General features: G+C 37.1%; 1 protein-coding gene across 2 annotated transcripts in view; it reads left to right on the top strand.

Annotated features, from left to right (window-relative positions):
* SETD3 (SET domain containing 3, actin N3(tau)-histidine methyltransferase) overlaps window positions 1-16,875 on the top strand; it is a 58,619-nt gene extending 41,744 nt beyond the window's left edge. For both annotated transcript variants that reach the window (XM_057377625.1, XM_057377624.1), the window contains 7 exons: window positions 3,756-3,814; window positions 5,691-5,805; window positions 10,054-10,128; window positions 12,821-12,987; window positions 13,626-13,711; window positions 15,440-15,600; window positions 16,205-16,875. In XM_057377625.1, coding sequence (XP_057233608.1) covers window positions 3,756-3,814; window positions 5,691-5,805; window positions 10,054-10,128; window positions 12,821-12,987; window positions 13,626-13,711; window positions 15,440-15,600; window positions 16,205-16,648 — 1,107 coding nt within the window. In that variant the 3' untranslated portion in view covers window positions 16,649-16,875. The remainder of the gene's footprint in view (window positions 1-3,755; window positions 3,815-5,690; window positions 5,806-10,053; window positions 10,129-12,820; window positions 12,988-13,625; window positions 13,712-15,439; window positions 15,601-16,204) is intronic.
* Window positions 16,876-20,466: the final 3,591 nt, after the last annotated feature.

Below are 20,466 nucleotides of genomic sequence, written 5' to 3'. Positions count from 1 at the left end.
TTGCCATACTGAGTAACTGGCTTCTAGTCTGATAGTGTTTTAGGTGACTAGAATAACAGTCTGTCTCTTTCCACAGTGGCTGCAGACAATCTGGCAGCAATCACTGTTACTTTTTAATATTTCTGGTTATTTTGAGATATCCTCCAAATGTCTCAAAGAAGGCTTGGAACACTGAAGGGGAAAAAGCATTTTTTTATTCATTTTTTTTTTTTAGGAATAGCAGCATCAGAAGGAAAATGAAATTCAGCATGCCACTATTTGTTTTTGCAGTGGTCATCACCCTGATTGCCAGCTCTGACAATATTTTCACAGAAAGGGTAAAGAAATAGATGGTATTTGTTCTTTATAATAACTCTTTCAGTAGAATGTCAGGACCTGCATCTAAATGAATATATTCACATTTTCATGTTCCCATTTTTTATTTAAAGCTTCCCCACCCAACTTTCTGAAACTACTTCATACAGACTTGGTAAGTTAAAATTAGGGTTCATGTAGTGGATAATGTCACATTTGAAAGCTAATCTGTAGAGACCTAGCTGCGTGAACCTGTAAAAGCTAGATCTGATTTYTTTTACGTATTAAGTGTTTGTTTAGTTTAAGTATGTCTGTATCTTTTTCGAGCAGTCTGAGCAATTTGCATGCTATGCAGCAGTCATCTTCTATACTTTATTAAATATCTGTCAATTATAAATATCAAGGTTTTACATTAATGTCAAGATAGTACATCAAAAATTCATGGAATATGTGACTTTTTTCAAGGGTATTTAATACTTAATGCATTTGTGTCATTTTTCTTTCTAGATATATTGACAGGTTTTATTAAGTGTTTGTTAGGGAGATTTCATTTTTACCAAGGGACTATAAAGAGAAGCTGCATACTAAATCAAATTTTTAATCAGAATATTGTTCTTTTTTGTCTGTCTTCAGATTCTTGTAATCTATAGGGTTTTTAAGTTACATAGTAGAAAGACCAAGTCAGAAATCTAACATGATCAAATATGCTGACGTATCTTAACTTTAAAAGAGCTACTAGAATATTGTACCATGGAATGTTATAAATATGGTAATTACATRTGCTAGAATTTTATTCTACCCTGTGTCTTTTGAGAGTGTATATTTTGTCCTTTATTGTAATTATGTGAATTACATGTGGATGGTGTCCACATAGGGGCAAAGTTTCACAGGTTTACAAACGAGGACAGTGACAGAGCATTTGGTGGCATCCCGGATCTTTGGCCCCTGGGATGGGTGTTCAGCTTGGCTGTTACAGGGGGACTGCTTGTGTGAAATGAACAATTGATCTCCCTGCGATCCGCTGATCTAATACACCCTTCTCACAGAGAGGACAATGACAACATGTGTATACCTTGCATCCTATGCTTATTTGCTCCAAGTTTGGGTTGAGGCTGTTGGCTGGTTGCTCTCGGAATGGAGTGTGGGCTGGAACTGGGCACAGGGGCTGTAGCAGTCGCTTTTTGGCTTTGTGCCCCCGCAGTGTCTGCAATGCTTTTTTACTTGKAGTGCATTATGACCACAGTCATTATTACCCTTGGAAAAACAGCATGTTCCACTAAAAGCTGTTAGGGAGTAGGAGGAAAGCAGAGGAGAACAGAGGGGACAGACAGGGGTGTTTGCCTTCCCGGGGTCTTTCTCCTGCGGTGATTAGGTCCGTACCCGCTCGGCCGGGGGCACGCTGGCGTGCAGTGCAGGTGCGGTATCCGGCGCGGGGTTTGGGGATGCTGGGGGCGGTTGGTTTCGTGTCCCGGCCCCGCAGGCCGGCGGGAGGAGCGCGGCGGTGGCGGTGGCGGTGGCGGCGGCTCGGCCGGGCGGAGCGGAGCGGAGCAGCGCTGAGCGGTATCCGGCAGGGGGCAGTGCCGGTCCGCGCGGCCCGCGGTCTGAGGGCCCGGCCCGGGGTGCGGCGGGGCTGCAGCGGGGCCGAGAGCCGGGGCGCGGGCGTGGGCCGCACGGAGGGCACCCACAGGGATCGGGGGGCTAAATGTGAAATATCGTCTGTAAACCTGAGGCGCGCAGTGAGACCCGATTTCTCACATCGATCGCCACGGGCCGGAGAGGAACGCGGTCGTGCTGTAAAGGGAAACTGAGAGGCTGAAACAGTGTTGTCTTTCCCTGCTTAATCTATCAAGCTGCTGCAAAACAGATTAATAACACTAGCAATAAGAGTTGCAATTGCATTGTCATAAACGAAAACTACAGTGCGGTTTGTTTSTAAGAATTATTTCCAGCTCAAGGCTGACTTTCTGTGTTCGTTTCTGGACTCGGGTCTGGACTGTCCTGCAGCGAAGGTGCCTCCTGAAATGTCTTGGTTTGGGTCTCAGTCTGGGTTTGTGCTSAATGTTTCTGTGGGAACGAACAACCGTACAGTGTGTTGCTACAATTAAACTCGAAGGGATTTGTTATACAATGACCGTGTCATCGATGTGAGTGAAAATCATATGGAAAYGTAGAAAAAAGAGAAAAATTTAAAAAGTGAGGGGAAGGACAGGAGCCCCTGGAATGATTAACTTCAGTCGTGTTTCGGAGAAAGCCCATCGGAAGGGTTAACCGGAGGGGCTGAGAGAGAGCAGCCACCTGGGACCTCACACCCAATTGGCAGTCTTTTGTAATATATAATTTGCCTAAAATTGCGCGCTGAGCACAAGCTTTTGTTTTCTAATTGATTTACGGTTTGAGCCACTTTTACCTCATCCCCTACTGTCCTGCACACAGTGCCAGCAAGTACATTACAGTGAGAAATGATAAATTGCCACACACTTGTGATGCTAATGCATCAAGAGTAAAAAACTGCGTACTACATGGAGCTTCATGCATTAAGAGCATCGCAAAGATAGAGCTATGCAAAAAAATCATTTGTATCTTCTGAAATAACCGTTTGATCATTTGCTTTAATTCATCACAGAGACCTAATTGAACCTGAAGATTAAAATTTATGCTACTATGGCTTTCCATTTGTGAATTGGAACAAAGTTGTAAAGAAAATGTGTGAATGTAGGCTTAAAGCTACCTGTRTTTTCGAGACTTTAAATAAGTTAATTAATCGCAAAAATAACAGGTATCAGAGCTTCTTAAAGCCTTTAGAAATTAAATGTTTGCTTGTTAATAAGAACTGTGGTATGCATTCTCAAATGGCACAGCTCCACTTTTAGATAGACGTGTGTAGATGGGTTAATGTAGATACTGTCTAATCAGTGTTTGTCACCAAAGCTATTTAAATATTTTAATCTGCTTTTGTTTCAGCGGTGTAGTGCAACTTTTACTGAATAACACTGTTACAGGTATCAAGGAAGAGYTGGAAATCTTGTATAATATTTCTTGCATTTGTGAAATACCTTAGTGATATCCCAGAGGAGAGGAAAATGTGGAAATTGGTGAAAGCTAATGTACGCTTATTGTTTGATTTTTTCCCCCACTGTGCATCGAGGGCTGGATTGTGTTTTACCTTCACATACTCGGTCCACCTTAAWTTTTTTTTATTTTTGTACAATGTCTGTGGGTTCCAGTCTTGAAATATGAAGAAACAGATTTATGGCGGCTGCTGGGCACAACAAATTAAGTTGACAGTGATGTATGAGAGCATAATAGCATGATGATCCCTCTGTAGCGCGGCTGGACGCCTCCTGCTTCATTTGGCTCTTGTTAGGATCTGTTAGGCAGCTAAATAATGAAATTCTGCTGACTGATTTCTGATTTTTCTTTTCTTCCTCTTTTCACCTTTTTATGCAACTTACATTTTTCAGGCCCATCCTAATGCCAGCAAACTGCCCTTAAAGGATTCTTTCACTTATGACGACTACAGGTTGGTCTGTCTTTTAACTAATTTTTTTTCTTTGTTTCTTTTCTTTTTTTTTACTATGGTAAACTATGGGGCCCTGGAAATTCTTCATTGGTGGGAAGGCCCTATTGTTACTGAAACGTTAATTGTAGGATTTCATATAATATAAATATAAATAATAAATTATATAAATTCATATAATTCACTTTCTTAATGAATAAGTGAAATAAATATGCAGATTTTAGTTGTTACRAAGGAATAGTCATTATAAGCAGTTAATTTAGCCAACTGGCACACATAGTCTGAGGTTACTAAGGTAATTCCTTGTTTCTTAAGAAAATAATTCAGTCGATGTGGCAGGAGTTTTAGGGTTTGGGGAGGTTTTTTTTATTTTCTTTTTTTTTTTTTTTTTTGTCATAAAAGGCTCTACCAGCACATACTAGCAAAAGTTATTATCGAAACTGCTGCTGTTGAACAGGAGAAGTGGAGAATGGAAGTTGTACACATGAAGCATGAGTGTCAGTTGGAGGTGCTATAAGGGGTGACAGAATTAAGATAAAAAGAATAACAATGAAGATAATAAGAGCTTTAATTCTGTTGAATTATTAAAATAATATAAATAAAAAGCATTTGTGAGGGATTTTTTAGCCTAGTTGTACTTGTGGGTTAAGTCTGTGAAAATGTGATTTCTAAAGCACGTCTCCTTTGCTTAAAGGGTGATTGAGGAACTTAGATGTAAAGTGGYCTACAATTTTTCAGATAAATTACAACAATTAACAGGACACATATTGTTACTATATTTCAAACAGTGTTTTCRTATCAAAATTGTTCACAATTTTTGCTTTCTTTTTAAAAATTAGGTGGATTTCAGTTTACCACTGTCTTTTTTAGCAGTCCAGGCCTTCTGAAGAAATCCTGTTAAATTCATGTTAGTAGTGGTGTCTGTGTGATTTGACATTATTTTGATCTTCTCCTGAAGGCRTCTTTTTTTCCCTCAAAAAACCCTGCAACACAGATATGTATTAAGACCAGAACATAGTGCAACTAAGAATGTCTTTTCCATTGGTGTTTAATACTAATTTTTGTCAGGTATAAAATAAAAAATGCAATTCCAGAAAATACTGAAATTCTAAAGGTTTTCTAAAGATTTTCTTTATATTTGAAAAGGTACCTTGCATTTTGTTTAGTTAATCTGACTTAGAAGGGTTTTGAATTATGTCCATGTGCAAAAGAACTATGTAATATTCTCTTCATGTTTTTTACCTGGATATCTGTTTGGAATATTGTGGCTTTTTTACCCCCTCAGAAAAGTAGAAAATTTAGAAATACTGACCTAAGCTGAAACTGAAGAGAAACATTTACAAAAGATCATGCATGTGTCAGGTGGTTGTGCTGGTTGCCAGTTCATGCAGTACATCAGCTTTTTAGAGTGAGGGGGAAAATATGGCTCTTAGGAGAGTTTGCCCGTAAATGAGAGCTCCTGCTGCCAAGCAGGAAAACCTGCAGGAGCAAGTGACCCCTAGATTTGGGGTGTGTAGTGTGAGATACGTATGCAGTGAAGAGCTGACTTAGGAGTGGATTCTGGTTGAAGGACGGAGCCAATGGAAGGTGTGAAGATTCTCTTCTGTAAAGAGAGGAGGTGTGAAGATTCTCTTCTGTAAAGAGAGGAGGCACTGCAGTCCTGCTTTAGGATTTGTTCTGTGTGTATGTCTTGGAGACCTGGGAGCTGCTGCGTCTCCTGCAAGTGATGTTGCCTTCTACTGTTCCTATAGTCAGTGTGATCTTTAAGGAAACTTAAGTTTGGAAACTCCCAGTCTAAATGATTGCTTCAGGTGGGACTATGGCCAATGATATTTTAATGTTTTGAGCATTGACCATCTTGTGTTTTTAACTTTTGCAGATGGGCTGTTTCCTCTGTTATGACACGGCAGAACCAGATTCCAACAGAAGATGGTTCCAGAGTTACRCTGGCTCTGATACCTTTATGGGACATGTGTAATCATACTAATGGACTGGTAAGGACTTCTTCAGTGTTGCTGAAAGGCTTTAGGGCTTAAGCATTAATCTTTTCAACTCCTTTTCAACTCCTGTAGTTTAGTAACACTTCGTGTTACACTTCTTAACACAAGTATGTTATCTTCCCAAGAGACCCTAAAAAACTAACTGAAAGGTTTGTCAGTTTCTCAAATACCTTATGATAGCTTTTCAGGGAGAGCTTTCTTTATCTAGAGAAAACTTTACAAGTGCTTGGATACTTTATAAAGTTATATCTTCTGTGCATATAATGTACTTTTAAAAGTTTTCATTTACATGATACATTTTGTCCAGACAAGCCTGAGTAGTCTCTCCTGACAYGGAGCTTTGTTTCTGGTGGGCTGAAAAAGATGCTCACTACTGGACAGATTTGTTCTGAGAACAGAAAGCAGGCACTGATGGAGGTTGCCTCTTGTAGTTACCACTAGGGAAAGTGGCTAGAGATTTGCGACTAAGAAATACTGCCTGCTCTCCTAACCATGCCCAAAGAGCCTTGTTATAGAGATGGCAACAGCAAGAACAAAGCCTAGTTCAACAAAAACAGTACATCTGTTACTACATCAAAGAAACAAAATGCAAAAATACTACTTTAGGGCATATTAAACATTTAAAAGGTGACATATGTATATAGAAAGTCAGACCTGCTGACATTTTGGCTTACGTGCACTAGTTCAGGGGATATTTCCTGATTTCATTAACAGGCTAGTTAATGCTGAGGTGAGGAAATGGAAACCCAGAGAGGCTGGTTTATCTGTGTTATTTAGTCATGCGCATGGACTCTTCAAAAGTCATACCCTCTACTTGTACTTCCAGTAGAMAATATTATTTATTGTAAGCACTGGATATGACCATGCTATTCAAGTGAACTGGTTCTTTTGTGGGAGGATTGACCTGAGTGATAGAACAGCAGTATGCGTTAGTGCTGTTGGTRTAAAAAAAGTCTGTTTTAAATGAACAAACTGTAAAGCAAGTTGTTTTTCACTCGACATTTAGCTAATTTAGTATTACTATGACTGTATCAATTACAGCAGGGGAGGCTAGGCTACGAAATTGCAAGTGTTTGGGGTTCATTATTTATTTTTCCCTGTTGCAAGGTGGTAACATGTTGTTCTTTAACAGTGATTCTTGCCTTTGCTTAGTTGTTACACAATCTCACAGCTTTGATTTAGCAACAAAGTTCATATGAGAGTCTTTAGTACAAAGAAAACTGCTTGAAATTCAGAAATGTGTATTTTTGTAATATAAGTCATAGCTGTAAGCGTCAGTGCTTCCTGTACCCTTTTCCTGCTGGGCATCTCTTTCAGATGCTTTTGCAGAGACTTGTCTGTATTCATTAGACAACTCTTAATGAATGCCTTCAAAGTTTGGATTAGAGTAAAGAGGAAGAGAATCAAGGTTCTGTGAGGGAAAAATTAAGTAGCATATATTAAAAGAGTAGCTATTTATATTGTTTTACTCATTCAAACTTYTATTTAAATTGATAAAGTAATTTTTATTTTTATTATGCTGTTTAACAATGGGTTTGATATGGAGCCAGCCTCTGGAGCCAAACCTGCTAATGTAGTAGAATATCAGGATTGAAAACGCTTTTTTTATGCTGAAGTATATCCTAAAGGGCAAGGGGGGTTGTGCTGAACTTAAATATTTTGTATATATGTAAAGATTTCAGTAATTTATTTCATATTTCTACAGAAAATAGTTTAAATGGATATAAATTCAGGAAGGATAGAAAACTGTAATATTGGTAATTGGCTAATAAAAGCTACTAAATCTATTTCTGTTGTGTGCTAGTTGTCTTGTACTATTAGAAATGAAGGGGGGAAGACTGCTAAGATAACTGTAAGCTGCCTGTATTGTAGTTTATATTATTGTAAGATGAGAATAAGGGTGGGCTCTGTTGTAATCATTGCACAGTCCCTTTAAAATACATTAAGTGGATTGTTATTCATTGCAGGAAAGTAAGAAACAAAAGATGGCATTGAATGCACCCCTGTCTTTATTCCAATGTAGTGCTGAAATCTCAAATCAATCAGCTACCWATATATATCCCTGTTCTTGCTTTATTCCACAGAGCTCCTTTCCATGAGCTAGATAATAAAAGGCTCTTTGGATTCTAACTGGAGCTAGGTCCATCTAGCTTTTTCTTGCTTCTGACACTATTAATTAGATCAACCTGCCTCTAAGAACTATTTCAAAATGGTTGTCTTCATGCATTTCTCATTGTTATTCTTTAGTGGGATTGTATTTTGACAGTCAGAGGTTGATTACCAGTTCTGACAGAGCTTTGAATAAGCTACATTCTGCCTSTTGGGCTGGGTCCATCCTTAATCACTGACCAAGCAGACTATTGCATGCTTTATACACAACTTGAAATTCATGTATCAGTCTGCTTCAGAAATAAAACTGAAGGGATACAATTTGTCAGCTATCATGTGGGAAGAGAAGTAAACACCCTGTTAATTCTCTTACATGACTGCTATTAAAAGAAAGAGGAAATAGGAGTCTAGCACTCCATTATGCTTTATAGAGAAGTCTTTCAGAAGTGTTGCTGGATTTTGTGTGGTGGTTTTATTTTGTTTTTTGGTTTGTTTTTTTTTTCATTTAAAAGCAAAAATAAAAATTTAAAAGAAAGATTAGTACTCTAGTGAGGCATGCTTAAACTAACAGAGTCCTCCTCTAAAAATACTGGAATTTCCCCAGTCTGTGAAAGTCTCCTGTTCCTCCAGCATTTCCAGGAAATGGAGTGCATTTTTCACATACAGAATTATTTAATTGGATTTGCACACTAAGAAAATTTCAGGACAGGTCAAGAGCTCCTTTTTTGGATGAAAGGTACAGTTTTTCAGAAGATGGTTGTATTTGAGCTAGGAAGGTATATTTGTCATCATCTAGCGCTTGTGACCTGCAATTCAGGGTTAGATAACTTTCTCAACCCCTCTTATATCTTGATTCAAATTGTGCAGTTCAAATTAGAAAATGCAGAGGAATTTCTGTGTTCAACTACTACATCCTGTATTTCTCAGTAGGCTGTATTTCATGACTCTTGTGTTCTCTTCTGATCTCCACATGCCACAAACCCATTAACAGACCTGTAGTGCTGGCATCTGCATGTGAAGGACAAGTGTCCGCAGGGCCAGGCTGCCCGTGCTTGGGGCTGACATTTTGGATTTGCTCTGTTTGAAAGCACTGTTTCGGCTGACAAGTGCACATTTGATGATGCAAGCAGTGCAAAACTATTAATGTGTGAGCCATCAACCAAGCTTTTGAAATAATCTGAGTAGTTCTGTCTTTGGACAAGCTACATCCAAAATGGGAATCAGGGTATACCGCAGCTCATGTCAGTCAGCTCGCAAAAAAAGGTATGTTTTCATTTTCAAAGGCTGAGAGAGAATCTTTGGCTTCTTCTAGGTTTTTTTCCTCAGGCCCAGAGCATATTTTTCTGTAAGTTTTCTCTGTCAGTACTGAACTCATACTACSTACCATAAAAGTTGCTTTCTGATTTTTCAGCAACTTATGTGACTGCATCTTTGGTAATAATGTTCAAGAATATGCTGTTTATCACTCCATGAAAATATTATATTTTTAGCATAGCTTTACTTGTTAGGGTGACCCTTTTACAGTTTAGTAATTGTTTTGGGGGAAGTGCAGGTTTGTCAAGAGAGTTTATCCTCTTCCATTGCCTGCTACCATCACAAAAATCCTTTTAGCATTTTAAGAGTATTACTTAACTTTTAGATAAAGGGATTATTTTCAAGTAAATTATAATTCTCTGAAGATTGTATCCCCTAAAGATCCACAGTTATCTAATCCTTTTGCATTGAGAGATCAAAAATATGTTGGCAGTTGAAGGATAAAGRACAGCATATAGAGCTGTCAGTGCCTTGCTCCCTTGGGCCTCATGGGAGTGACTGAAAGCTCCAGAACTTTATAACAAGCTGCCGGTTTTAGCATGGCACTTTGTCTGTGGTCTATGGAGGGTACTTTACTCAGAGCCTTCTGTTCACTTCAGGTAGGTTATTTCCTCCATTTTTTAAATCCAAGAGATTTTTTAAAAAGGAGATTGCTCAGGAATTGTATAGCAGTCACTATCAGTGATGTTCTATTGTACAGAGAAAGAAATGCATGCAGTTCCTATTTTTAATATTTATTTCCAATAGAAAAATTTGTCAGTGGTGGGAGAGAGAAATATAAAATTCTAAAGGTGCTTTTGTCACTCTTTTCTTGGATAGATCACTACAGGCTACAATTTAGAAGATGACCGGTGTGAGTGTGTAGCACTTCAAGATTTCAAGCCTGGAGAACAGGTAGTGTGAACAGTTATCTGCATAATCGTTCTTTTGTTAAATTCTGTGGACACTTGGTGATTCCTTACAAAATTTTAATAACAGTGATGTGGATTAAGCCCTGCTACATTTGAATTTYATTATGCTAAGCTAATTTTGTGTGAAAATGCTACCAAACTAAATACATGCACATTTTTCAGAATATCTTCTATCATTTGGTAGACCCCAACTGTAGGAGAGGTTTTATTCCTCATATTTTAGAGAACTATTTGAAGTATTCAATCATTGGTAAGTGTACATACACTGCCACTAAGTTTGGTATTTTGGAGAAACTTTCTAACAGGCCATATACAAAGGACCAAAGATAAATATTTTTTAGATTTGAAGCACCACTTCGTTTACGATAGAGGATTRTAGAGTCTTTCTTAACAATGGGTGTTTGTTGGCTTATGTTTCTTGTTAGTCTTTATTCATTTAAAAGAGGTGAAATGCAGTACAGTTGCCAGTCATTTTAACCAAAGCTGTTGTCATTGCAATGCTTAGTGGAAATGGAAAAGGACCTAAAAACACACTCCCTCTGTTTCACATGGGCATGCATGCATTTGCCTCTTCATCTTGAGACAGAGAGAGAGCCTYGCAACAATGCATGGGCAGTTCAGAGTCCAGTATTTTGATCAGAACTGCTAAGAAACAAAACTGATCCGAACTAGTGATGCATTGAATACAGTGGTTCCGGGAATGTAGGAAGCCCCTGTGCTGTGTCAGSAGCCACCCTAAACACTCAAGTGGACTACGACTCCTGTTCTGACTACTGCTTGTGCAACTGCAATCAGCATGACCAGACAAAAGCTTTGTCTATGAAACATCCTGAAAAATATTTTGTAACTCRGCCTCTGAGTTATTACTTTTACTGTATTATTTTGTCAGTCTTACAAATTATAATATTTAAATTTTTCTTATGTATTATTATATTCTTTTTAACAAAGAAGTGAGTGGAATTTTTTCTTTTTTAAATACATCTTTCTGGAAGTGTATTTATCCTCATTGCTATGCTGCAGTTTACAGTGATTGTATATTTTTTCTCTCAGAATTTGTTATGGTAGTCAAATATTTTCTGTTTTTTCCAATAGTGGTGTGATGAGTTAAAAGGGGTCCACAGTTTTTCCAGAAGTGATCCAATTTATAATTTTCCACAGCTGGCAGTGGATGTGTCATATAACTGTTCTGGCTGMTCTCTCCATTTCAATTATAGAGGGTTCCTATATTTCAATTTTATTTTAGTAGTTTCACTTTGTCTGCTATTTATCAGGGTTTTTTTTTTAATTTCTGTGCAAACTTTAACTGTTAGTGACATCTTTAAAGTACTGTAATTATATAATGCTTCGGTCCTTTAATATACCGTGCAGATGTTATTTCTTACAGTTTCAGCAGGAAGAGTGCATGATCCATGCTTTTACTACTAAAAAATGTGAGGCAGCAGAAGTCCACAGAGTCTGTCAAACACTGGCCTGAAATAAAGCAATTCTCATTCTGTTTAATTGGATTTTTTGTAAAACAGTCTTGGGGTGTAAGAGCATAACTGTGTAATCCATACATGATGTGACTTTTAGTTTAATATGAGATGTATCACAGTAGTTTTAAACCTTGAGAGGGTGAGCAGCTCGCTCCTTACCCACTGCCTTAATATATCTAGGCAGGTCACTTGTTCATCATATGAGTGTGTTACAGTATAATGTTTACTATAATTCAATATCATACTTAAGCATTTAGTACTTAGGATAGATAGTTCTAATATAAAATTGAAAACAAAGGAAGTAAATGGCATCACTGGTGTTACTTGTGCCCTTTAGAGAGCACTGTCTTTCTCTGTCAGCTAGAGTAATGGAAGCTTGCAGGCATCCAGAGCACTGCTGTACCCTGAGGTTATGAAGGGAATTCTGTAACTTCTGAAACTTTTTTTCTGATTGACAATTCTGTTATCAAACACAAATGGGAAAATATCCTCTTGATGTGAGAGAATACAATTGCTACTCTGACCTCTAGTCCCGTGCATTTCATACAGCCTAGCCTTGAATTAAATACATTCTGCAGGTTTTATTTAGGAACTTCTTTTTATATGTGAATTAAAGTAACTATATGCTTCATATAAAAGAATTCAGAGTAAAATACAAAAATAAATACTGGCTGCACATAGCTCTGATCTCTCTGTATGATGTACTGTGCTATATCCATATCTCAAAGTAACATTAAAATGAAAGCAAAGCCAATCCATCAGCAGTATAGGTTACTGTTTTGAGTGGACATTTGGTTGGGGAAAATTACTCCAGAAACACCATTTCTTTTAATGGGCCCTCCTTGTCTCTTATTCTTTTAGCCTTTAAAATGCCTTTGAAAGCTTATTTCCATATGCTGGTACTTTATGACAGCGAGAGAAACAAAAACATTTTATTTTAAAGTACAGAATAAGAAGTTCYTGCCTTTCGAGGTCTCTGTTACATAGATATGTTTACATCTATCTCTAAARTGTAATTGCCACATTATATACAGCATTTGACTCAATACCAGAAAACAAAGCATGCTTCTTCATGTAACCAAATATACCTTGTACTCAGAATAGTAACTCTTTTGGAAAATAACTTTCAAATTATGTCATTTTTGTGAGCTGATCTTAAGCTTTTTTCCTGTCCCTTCACTTCTCTTTTCATCCTTCTAGATTTACATTTTTTATGGCACTCGGTCAAACGCTGAATTTGTGATCCACAGTGGTTTTTTCTTTGATAATAATTCACATGACAGAGTGAAAATAAAGCTTGGCGTGAGTAAAAGTGACAGGCTGTATGCTATGAAGGCAGAGGTCTTAGCTCGTGCTGGTATCCCGACGTAAGTAAAACACAATGCCATGGGTTTTTTAAAACATTTCCAAAGTATATAGTGTCCAGTAGAGCATATATGAAGCTCTTCTGTGATAGTTTTCTTAGGTGTAATATTTCTCCTGTTTGTATAGCAAATTAAAGTTATTGTAATAATATTTACAGAAGTTCTCTAAGCTATATTATCATCTAATTTGAACCATATATAAGGAAAAAACCCTTTGCTTTAATAACCATTTGAACAAAAACAGAGCAAGGATTAATTTGAAGCAATCTGTGGTTTTTCTTTCTTTCCTATCCCTTGCAGACATACTACAATGTACAGTGTGTGAATCACAGCATTTTCCTTTAGTCTTTTCAGTCCAGAGGGTACTATTAGGAGCAGCAGACATGAAAGATTGCATTTTCATGAATTTATTATGAACACTGTGTAAAATAATTTTAAGTATAAAACTGTAGAGATAATTGTTCTTTTCAGATACAGGTTAGGGGAGCTTTTCAGTTTGAGCTAATATTACCTAATTTTTTTAAGTTGCTTTTGTAGCAGAACATTTATTGTATATGTTATGGGTTTTTATGTTGAAATAAATTCAAAGATATGACACTTGAACTTGCATTTACTGTTGTTTGATTGTTTCTTTTTATTAGTTCTAGTGTTTTTGCCTTGCACTCCACTGAGCCTGCAATCTCTGCCCAGCTTTTGGCTTTCCTTCGAGTATTTTGTATGAGTGAAGGTAGGTTGTTCTGTGAAGATAACATAATTTATGTTTGAGTTGTTGTGGGAAATTTTGATTGTTTTTCTTGTTAATGCAGGAATGTCAGAGACATAAAACATTARGATAAAAGATCAGAAAAGTGAGGACTTTAAGTTAAAAAGGAATCTGTCAGCCACTGAGAACCCCAATCTTTGGCCATGTTATCTGAGAGAATATTTCAGTAGCTCTGAAAGCATGAGATGATACAATTATTTATTATCTTTTAATCTCCCAGACTGTTGTGAATGAGTGAGCTTTGGAGTTTGATCACTAGTTCTTAGGTTTCAAAATAGTTTGCAGAACAAGATCATGCAAGACCTAGGGGCTTACATGCTTAAAATCACAGCATTTTAGCCATCACTGCTGGAGTCATTTAAGTATGAAATTGGAATATTCTGTACTGTAGGGGAAACAAGGAAGAGACATTTCATTTCAAAGTTAAGTATTTTAAATACGATGGTAACTTGTAATCTAAAGCAAATTTTTGTATTTTAAGGTTGTCTTCCCAGCATTTCTCTTCTGTTACTTTTTTTTTTTTTTTCTGTGGGGCAAAATATGTGTACATTTAATAAATATTCACCTTATTTGTGCATATGAAACTGCTCATTAAATGTTCATAATAGCTCCTTGCTGGTTATATGCAGTTTTGAAGTTTATGGATGTGACAGTTTGTCATGACAGTAAGAGAATTCCCTTGCAGTTAGGAATACTGTGCAGATGATGTGGATTTTTTGTGCCAGTAGGAATACTGAAATAGTTGAGTTTTTTCATGTGGTCTATTTACTTTCTTTAATAAAAACAATGTAACTTAGTGTCATGCCTTCACTTTGTCCTGTCATCCATCTTTTAGAACTTACTAGAAATTAGAATATACCAGAATTATTCAGTTGGAAAGGATCTAAATAATCATCTATTCCAAGTGCCTGTCTCTTCTGGGAAGTAAATTTAAAGGAAGAAAATTTTAGGATGCTGACGAAGAAATGAATTTTGGCTTGGAGAGGAAAATATAGCTAGTGAATGTTTTAATTGCATTTCTCTGGTATATGATTGTGCTCARTTTATTTATATGTCTTAAATACTGTTTAATAAAACTGTTTATTAAGAAACTACATGTAAGCTCTAAGTGAAGTTTGTGATAAGTGCTTTGCAGTAGCCAAATTTATTAATTAAAAGCTTAATGATATTTGTGTAATGTCACGGAGCTGTAAATGMTTTCTGCTCTGTTTGAATATTGATGGATGTCTTTTCTGACCACCTGTAGGAAGTTTCTGCTACTGAAAAAGATTACCAAAACAGTAGGGAAAATAATTCCATTGCTACTTGCACACTCTCTGGTCTGTTCTTGTTATTCTCAAAAAGTTCATTGATCTCTTTAAAAATTTACTCCCTTTCTTTTAAGAATGATTTTACAAAACTTTCCATTTCACTGTCACAGATTTACACTGTATGTGAGAGGCTGTGATGTATCAAGTATCTTTATTTCCAAATGGAGAGGAGGCCCAATTTCTGCTGACCTCAAGACTTCCAGTTGTCTCTTCGAGGCAAATCCTAGGAATAAGAAGCATATCTGATGATTCTTATTTGAGGAGAGGGTTTTGTTGGCTGTTCAAAGATATAGGATTAAAAATAAATCTTTCTGCAGTCTGTCAGCTGACAGAGTGAATGATGAGATTGTTTTTTAACAGATTGGTTTTATACTTATTGCAGAAGAGCTGAAGGAGCACTTGATAGGTGAGCGTGCAATTGACAAAATCTTCACTCTGGGGAACTCTGAATTTCCTGTTAGCTGGGACAATGAAGTTAAACTTTGGACATTCCTAGAAGCCAGAGCATCCCTTCTTTTGAAAACCTATAAAACAACTGTGGAGGTAAAATTATCATCATAATTTAAATGTCTGAATTCTTCTGTGTGTTGTGATTGTAGGATAGGATATTTTGTCCTCCATCTCGTCTTTGCAACCTTCAATCTGAATGTTAGTACATAATTCATTCTGTACTTTTTAAAGTGCAGAAAGAGTTTTGCATTATCTAAGGAAAATCAAATAAGATTGCAAAAAAGAAAATTTTGTTAATGTAATTTTGTTAATGTATTTTTCCTTTGAATCTCCAAGTAGAGACTGCCTGCTTTTTTCTCTGCAAATAAGATGGGGAATTAGTTTCAACTTGTTGTCTCTTAGTTGCATTCTCCAGGCTGCAAAGAAATGTGCTCCTATTGCAAATGTATAAGTGAACCTATATGCTGCATAAGTTTGTGAAATAACCTGACTTTGCTTGTCATGCAGACTGATTTATGTGCAGAAATTTTGGGCTCTTTTATGATTTCATGACAAATTTCACTGGGACTCCTTGCAGACCCTCTCATGTCCAGTTAGCTCAGCCTGGTGTCACTTCCTGTTCACAGAAAGAGATAAGAGGTGAGGGGCTCTTTTATTGTATCGGGTGTTACAGATTTGCATTTTTTTTTTCTAACAGGTTGATAAGTCCTTCCTGGAGACTCATGACCTCACTCCACATGCAATAATGGCCATCAAATTGCGCTTAGGTGAAAAAGAGATCCTGGAGAAGGCAGTGAAGAGCGCGGCTGCCAGCAGAGAGTATTATACCAAACAAATAGCAGATGGGGCTCCACTTCCTAAGTATGAAGAGAGCAATATTGCCTTGTTGGAGAACACTGTGGCAGACTCTAGACTCCCCATTGTCTTGAGAAACCTAGAAGATGTGGAGGAGCAAGGGGACTTAAAGATTGATGAAGCCATTGATGCTGAAGTCACAGAGAATGGGTTTGTAAATGGTGAAAACTCTTTATTTAATGGGACCAARTCAGAAAGTGAAAATCTTAATAAAGAGAAAAGCAACAGAGGGACTGAAGATGCCAAAGAATCTTCTTCAGAAAGTACTGATGAGGTTAAAGAATAGTCCTAAAATTTTACTTTCTTGTGAAATTAAACTAGCTGAAGTTTATGAACAGTGCATTTATGTTGGTGTGTTTCTTTGTTAACATTTCTCTTTCTGCAGAGAAAAATGGTTTTGCTGCTTTATATAAAAATGAATTTTTAAGTTATTTAAAATATTTAGCGTCCCTTTTCAATTAAGATTGCCATCTTGCTTTCAAGCAAAAACTGGGGAAAGAGGTGCCTTTGGAAGCCCTTTGTTGAACCAAATGTATTTTCTTCCTGGGGAAGAATTAAGCTCTTCTATCTGCTGTGCGTTTGTTGTTCTGTCACTCCGACTACTGAAATTAAAAGCTTGCTCTGCCTTCTGCCAAGAAAAGCAGAAGGCAGGACTGACTTGGTATTCGGCATGAAGGTAGGAGAGCAGTGCAGCAGAAAACTGAATGAGAGGATCAGAAACTTGGGAGACTGGAGGAAAACCTGTTTAAAATCAGGTGTGCCAGTCCAGAAAAAGGTAAGGTGGCAACCTTATGATTGGTAGTTTTAAATGTTGATGAGAATCCAAATTGTATACACGTAAAGTGATCTTTTAAGATTTCAGTTTACTTTGTCTTTTGTTTACTGTATAAAATATCTTTCTTCTTCAGTCAGAGTTAGGCTGCTACAGTACAACATTCATGAACTTTTAAAGGCTGACTACTTTTTATTTCCAGGCAGTAGTTTTCATTTACATTTGGCAGAGCTATTGGAGATTTTGAAAGCAGATAGGCCAAGCCACAGCTTTAAACTGATCAAAGTGAGGTCGCTTCCCAGCTTCTTCAGGTTTCCACAACTAGCTAGAGATTTTCAAAGCTACACTTTTGACTAAACCATTATTAAAAGGAAAATATTATTAATATTCCTGTCTGCTACTCCTTCATTTCTGTGTTGTTGAATGTAACACTGAATGTCACATGGTTACCTGGTCTTACACAGCCTTGCCTTTTGGTTAAGGTATTAATTGATTCTGCTTTCTCAAAGAAAATGGCAAGCAGGCTTATGTATTTTTGGCCCAAGTCCYGAACCACAGCCAAGTCTGCAGTGCTTTTTTGCCATTTAGATTGTGTCTTCATCCGATGCACATTTCTTGGGATACCTCCACAAATTAAACAGGTCTACTGTCACCAGCAGTTTTGGTCACCCTCATAGTATGTATTTTAACTTCTAGGTGGAAACAATACAATCCTAGCACTGTGCAATATCAGAACAAGGGTAATTCCATGGCTTGACTTTGAAATTACCAGGGTATTTGGAGGAGAGGAGGGCAGAATATTTTTATTTTGTGGATCAACAGAGAGGAGTATAAAGTGATTTAATTCTGTTCTCAGTACTAAGGACTTTGTCTTTTAAATTTTGTATCCTTAAGTTCATAATAATGGATAGAATAGATAGCTTGGACAGTTGTTTAAAACTCAATAGAGGTTGCAAACTGCTCATCTAAGATCAGTTGCAGTAAAATGTATTTTGGCACATCCATAGTTTTATTAGACTTCGCTTCTTTTATACTGCAACCTGGAAAATGTGTTTTTGCATCAATCTTTGGTGCAATGCACATTTAAGTAGTGACTTTCTTTCAGGTTGTCATAGAAGTTCTGGTGTTCAGCTAGTATCATTGTGGGGAAAATAGAAAAAATAGTTTTTTAAAAAGTATTTCACTAAGAATGGCGCGTTGCCATTGCACCTTGGATATTGCTTCATCACTAACAAGATGCTGGACCAGTATTTTTGTAACTATATGCTGCCTTTGGTAGAATGTTATTAATTGTTGTCTTGACAATTTWAATGTCATACACGAGTCATTTTGGTTTTTATTAGGACCAATACTCCATTTCTGTTTCTGCCACTTACATTGCACAACATTGTACTAGATACTATGATGCAATTCTGAAACTAGCCTTCCCTGAAAATTATAACTGTAATTCAGAATTTATATGCTTTGATTCAATCTGGTACACTGTGTTTTGTTCCAGTATTTGCTAATATCTATGGCTTAGCAAAGCCTGTGGTCACCACAGGATGGAATGTGTGGGTTTTCTTGAATAAAATATAGTTCTACCATGTCTTCAGTAGTGAGTGTATTATACAAAGCAAGCCTCTACCTGCTACTGACTGCTGTATCTTTTGGGGTCTGTGGGGAGAGGAGTATCTGTCCAGGTGTACAGATAAAGATTAAAGGACAAATAGCTGGGGAACAAAAAAAAAAAAAAAAAGGATTCTAGTAAAAGAAAGGGAAAGTGTTCTACTGAGTGCATGGTCAAATTCTTACTCTTCATCTGTTAGTGTTATTTAGAAAAATATGTTACACACAATAAAAATAGTGAGTAATCTAATTTTGTAATTTGCATTTTTCCTCTATGCTTGTAATGGTTCCTTCAKAAGCACTAACCTAAAACTTAAGCTTTTGAAAACTGAGGTGGAAACAAAAAAAATTGGCACTGATGAGCCCTTATTACCATCTGTCATGAAAACAGACCTTTCAAAGCATTTTAAAGTTAACTTTCTTCATAATGTTTGGTTAAGAGGCTGTTCACACTAATCCCAGGCTAAATGCCAAATCTTGCTTCTGTTTAGCTATCTAAAGTATTCCTGTAAGAAAGACATCACTTGCATTTCTCGGACTGTTCTCCAAAAGCAAAACAGGGGAAAAAAAAGCCTTTTGAATTTTACATGAACCTACCTACTGATGAATCATTTCCCTAACAACCTGTAACTGGTTTGGGTCTGTGCCATGAGGCGATGTCCATATTTCCCTGTTGATAAAGTCAAATATATGAAATTGAGCAACAACCACCACCCTGAAAAAATTGTTTTAAAGTGTAAATGCTACTCTAGCTTAAGTGCTGTCATGAGTGAAGGAGAAATGAGAGCCTTCTGGCTGGGGAGGTGAGATGGTTTTTGTTCTTGGCTAGAATAAGTGTTCTTTGCCTCAGACATTATAAGGTGGTGTGTACAGAAAATCTGTGCAACCCAACAGTAACTGCCTTCTTGAGGCTGATTTGCCTTTAGAGAGAAAAGATCATCATGGAGTTATGAAACTTGCATGATTCAAAGGTATTCTGGGAGATTTAGGTAACAAAATCTTCTCTAGTTCATATGTTTAAAAACAGTATGTAATATCTACTGCTGCCCCTTCTATCTCCCTTGTTTTATAGAAAGGCATGTGAAGTAATTATGAAACACCATTTGAAGTATTTCATCCAGGCAAAAGAAAGGTGCCCCCAAACTCCACTCCTCTTTCCTGATTTAATGGACTGCAAGTCAGTTCAGCTATTTACTATGCTCTGTTCCAAAAAGGTGTTTTCAATAAAAACATTGCCCTACCAAATTTATCTGATGAAGCAATACCCATCCGTTTTCCTCTAGAAGATTTTTAACTGATCCTTGTTGAAGTCAGATATGACCACATGATTTTCACGTAATTACCATCTATATTTAATTATTTCTATCGTGTTTCCTTCTTTGCATGCACTGTGTGCTGTGCAAAGTACAGCACATAAATTGGTGACTCACAGTTAGAAAAGCTTTCTTAGCATTTCGCAGGTTCTACGTCTATTTCCTAACAAATGCCAGAAGTTTGGAAACCATGTGGAGGATTTTTCACTTAAAAGTAAAAAAAAAAAAAAACCTCAGTCCATAATTAAGAAAAAAGGAAGCCACAAATGGTCCTGGTTTCTGGACCTGGTGTCATTTTAAATCACAGAATATTAAGCTGGATAGGGAAGGAAACTGAGATGATGTTCTTTTGTAAGTGGAAAATAAGAGCTGGACGAGTAAACAACAGCTAGTTTGTCTGGGAGGCAGGGA

The sequence above is a fragment of the Malurus melanocephalus genome, unplaced genomic scaffold (genome assembly GCF_030028575.1).
Source record: "Malurus melanocephalus ecotype Western Australia unplaced genomic scaffold, MMel_1.1 scaffold_320, whole genome shotgun sequence".
NCBI lineage: Eukaryota > Metazoa > Chordata > Aves > Passeriformes > Maluridae > Malurus > Malurus melanocephalus.
Note: the sequence above shows the minus strand (reverse complement) of the source record. Positions and strands in the feature narration are given on the sequence as shown.